The sequence below is a fragment of the Mastomys coucha genome, unplaced genomic scaffold (assembly GCF_008632895.1).
Source record: "Mastomys coucha isolate ucsf_1 unplaced genomic scaffold, UCSF_Mcou_1 pScaffold22, whole genome shotgun sequence".
Lineage (NCBI taxonomy): Eukaryota > Metazoa > Chordata > Mammalia > Rodentia > Muridae > Mastomys > Mastomys coucha.
In genome coordinates this window covers 101,137,287-101,141,489 of record NW_022196905.1, presented here as the reverse complement: position 1 = coordinate 101,141,489, position 4,203 = coordinate 101,137,287, and the positions used below count along the sequence as shown (strand labels likewise).

The 4,203-nt window shown below is 45.3% G+C and overlaps 1 protein-coding gene across 2 annotated transcripts in view; it reads right to left on the bottom strand.

Moving 5' to 3' along the window:
• Dr1 (down-regulator of transcription 1) overlaps nucleotides 1-3,838 on the bottom strand; it is an 11,757-nt gene extending 7,919 nt beyond the window's left edge. The window contains exon 1 of one of the 2 annotated variants that reach the window (XM_031337239.1): nucleotides 2,932-3,838. In XM_031337239.1, coding sequence (XP_031193099.1) covers nucleotides 2,932-3,151 — 220 coding nt within the window. In that variant the 5' untranslated portion in view covers nucleotides 3,152-3,838. The remainder of the gene's footprint in view (nucleotides 1-2,931) is intronic. The other variant, XM_031337238.1, reaches the window with a different exon arrangement.
• Between the last annotated feature and the right edge of the window lie 365 nt (nucleotides 3,839-4,203).

Below are 4,203 nucleotides of genomic sequence, written 5' to 3'. Positions count from 1 at the left end.
AGAAAAATAATAAACCAGGTATAGTGGCATAGGGTAGGGACAGGTAGATAGAGGCAGGCAGATCTCTGAGTTCCAGGGACTATGAAACTCAAGAAAATGAAAGACACTTGAACCTTTTTTGTTTAACTGGGCAGTAGTAGTGGCATATCCTTTAATCCTAGCATTTGGAAGGCAGAAATAGGCTGATCTCTAAGTTCAAGGCAATTCTGGTTTACAAAGTGAGTTCCAGGACAGCCAGGACTACAGAGAAATCCTATCTCAACAAACCAATCAAAGGGGATGGGGAAAGAGAAAGGTTCCCAAAACAAAAATTAAGGTGATTATATAATATGAAATGGCATAAAATCTATACTAATTTGAGCAAAAGTATAGATATTCCTATATACTTAATGGCAACATTACAAGATGAGGGTAAATTTGTAAATTTGTAGGCTAATTCAGTTTCTAACACACAAAGGAAAATAGTCTTTCAGTGCAACTTTCTAAGTCATACATTAAACTGAAGTTACCATATTCCAAAGTTGAACTATTTAGTACATGGCTTGCTACAGCTACACTTCAATCATCATGTCAACTGGAACTCTAAATATATCCTAGAAAAGAATGAGCCTTCCCTCAAGAAGACAGATAGTGTCATTAGATTTTTGGAACAATCACCACTTCTGTGGTTACAAACAAATGTTTAGGCAGATCCTACTGAAATCTGCAGTTTCCATTAAAAAGCTGATGCCTGACAAAAGTGGTTCTTCTATTCATAAAGAGTCAAAGGAAAGCCGGGCAGTGATGGTGCACGCCTTTAATCCCAGCACTTGGGAGGCAGAGGCAGGAGAGACCAGGCCAGCCTGGTCTACAGAGTGAATTCCAGGACAGCCAGAGCTACACAGAGAAACCCTGTCTCAAAGAACCAAAAAATAAAAATAAAAAATAAATAGTCAAAGGAAATGTTAGTTATTTGTTAAATATCTTCTCAAAGACTTAAAAACTCAAAAAGAAAAAAAGAAAAATAACTTGGCTTCCATTTTCCTTACCAATCAATAAACCAAACAAGTAGAAAAAAAGAAAAAAAAAAAACCAAACCAATTTTAAGAATCAAGCATGTCGCCAGACAGGGGTGGAGCACACCTTTAATCCCAGCATTTGGGAGGCAGAGGCAGGAGGATTTCTGAGTTCAAGGCCAGTCCGGTCTACAGAGTGAGTTCCAGGACAGCCAGGGCTACACAGAGAAACCCTGTCTCAAAAAAACAAAAAAAACAAAGAAAAGAAAAGAAAAGAAACATGTATGTCGGCTGGAAATATAGTTCTGTAGTACTGTGCTTGCCTAGCACATATAAGGCCCTAGGTTCAGCACATACACACAAAAGACTCAAATAAGCAGCAGGGAGTGGTGGCTACATGTCCATAACCTCAGTATTCAGAGACTGCAGGAAGAGGCTCCAGGTTTAAGGCCAAGCTGGGCGACACAGTAGGATCCTATTATCATCTTGCCTTTCCTAACCCTGAAAAAAAATTGCTTTTTTTCTTAGTTTTCTACTATGTGCTGAAATGGCAGAGTATATGTGTATGTAATATGATTATTTATATACACACATACACCTATACACACACACACAAACACCATCATGGCTCCACTTCCTACTGGGACTGACTTCTGCCATGCTAAGCATTCAGCCTGAGAGACACTCTCATCACAGCAGGGTGTATTTTAAATTTACCATTGGCACAGGATAAAGGCTCAAAAAGTAATCAAGTGATCTTCTTGTCAACACTGACAGTGGAAAATGGATATGTTTCATATGAACAGATGTGTTCTCTATTCGACATTAACAGGAGAGTAGAATTTTTAAAACTTAAATTTATAAAAAGGCAATGATAGAGAACTACCTGTCTAGCATGCCTCAAACTGAATGAGCTTTCTCATAAGAGCTCATGAAAAGCTACAGAAAGTATTTCCCACAATCTGCCAGAAGCACTTTTGTCTCCCTTCCCTGTAACCATCAAACAGTTCCTGCTGACTCCCTACAGCAAAGGGAAGAAACTGGGCAAACTTTTACATGTGCTTTTCAATAAAAGTTTAAATCTATATACACATCCAAATGGGAACAGCAGGAGGGAAGGACAGGAAACAGAAGGTTGACTAGCCTGTGTCAGGCCCTAGGTTCAAGCCCCAGTAGTGTCGTCCCCACCCTGCCCCAGTCACCTTTTACAAATAATTTTCAAAGAACAATCAATAGTTGGAGGGAGTCAGAAAGAAAAAAATGTGGCACTTGCTTTGGATACCTGGTGATGAGTGTTGCACCATCTTAGCATTTTTTAAAACAAAAATATACTTCCTTTTTAGAAAGCAATTCACTTTACAACACTGAACACACTCATGTCGACAACTTTTTGTTTTAAACTCAATGCTGGGAATCAGTCCTAGGACCCTTGTGCATGCTAGGTAGATGATATGGCACTGACCTCCATCCGAAGCCCAAGAGTTTTTTCTACTCCTGTGTTCAAAAATTAATCTTTTCCTCTACACAGGTGAGGAAGAGGTACTCTCTGACTCAACTCATGCTTGAAGTTCTAAAATTTAACTTTCCAAGAGAGAACTTTGAGGTTCCTTTCTCAGTTGTTATTATCCAAGTTTTGCTGTAGGCAGTCAATTCTTGTTGTTTAAGACCCGATTGGAAACTGTACTAGTTAGGTGTTGAGGATGTTTGTTGACCCTAATGTTTGCTTTCCTTATTTGCATTAGCTGGATGAAAAAAAAATGTCTGAAGAATAATAATACATAGATATTTTCTTAAGGTACAACCTGTCTCTACACCGTTTTGACATTTCACTAACTGCACTTAGTAGTGAAGTGGAATGAAGGCTCTGTGACACGAAGTGGTTATTGACTGCTCCCCTGGACCTTCATTTAAACCAAATCCCACACAAATTGCTTACCTTGTATGACATGCTCTGGTGAAATTGTCTTCTTTTCTGACTTGTTACAAATCTCGTTAGCTTCAGAAGATACAAGGTGAATGAATTCAGTGCAGCAGTTCACTACCAGCTCTCGGGCATCGTTGGCCACCCGAACATTAGGAAGAGTCTCTTTGATCATCTTATTTATAGCAGCTCTGGGGATAGTGAGATCATCATCGTTGCCAGACGAGGAAGCCATCGTACCTTCCTGTCTTTCAAGCCCCAACTTTTAAACTTCTCGCCCCTGGACCACCACTCTCAATAGGCTGTCCCTGGAGAGGGATGTTGGGGTCCGGGAAGCTCAGAGAAGAGAGTGCAGAAACCAGGAAGGAGCGGGCTCGAGGGCAGGGAACACCCACTGTGTGAGAGATTTTAGTGCGAATATGAGGAAAGGTCAGGGGGCTGAGGGCTCTAGGGACACCACCCTCAGGGCTGGAGAACCACCCTGCGTGTCGCCTCAAACGGACTGGCGCTGTTGTCTAACCGAACGTAAACGGCACGGGAGCGCACGCAAGACCGAGGAATACCCGCCCGGCCTCAGTACCGGGCGGACTCGGGTCGGCTCTACAGAGCCGGAGCCCCGGAGGACGCCGCCACCAGCAGCGGTTGCAGCCGCTTCGGCCAGACCATCCTTCAGGCACCCGCGCCGCCGCCTCACAACATGTCTGCCGAAGCCGCAGCTGAACTCACGCCGGCTGCCTGGGAACCAAGTGGACGGGGCCGAAAACTGCGGAAGCCGCAGCGGCAGCCTCAGCGGCCAAGCGTTCGGCCGAGAGCAGGCTGGTGGAGCTCTGCGGCGCTAACGGTGGTCGCTCTACGGGCCGGGAAGGAGGTTTGCCGCAAGCTGATCCCGACACGCTTTGCGCCACCGGAAGTCTCGCTCCCCGGGTTCCACCCGCCCTCCTCGTTGGATTTCCGTGTGCACGCCCCGCCCTTCCTCCCTCCCGGGCTGGCGGGCGGGCGGGAACCGCGGGGCTTGACAGCTCCTAGCTTCCTCCTGTGGCTCCCGGCGCACGGCGACCGGGCGTTTCCTCAGTCAGGCCCTAGGGGAGCTCGCTTGCTCTGCGGAGGGGTGTGTGGGCAGAAGGGCCAGCGGAGGGCCACGTGGCAGAGGAGCCCTGGTCTTACTAAAGAACTTCCTTTTCCTATCCCCTTAGAGCAGAGTGGGGAAAGCTTATGTCGGTGTGTGGAGGAAAGACCTTTATAACTACGTAACAGCGTTCACATCAGAGCTCCCTGTTCTCATTTATG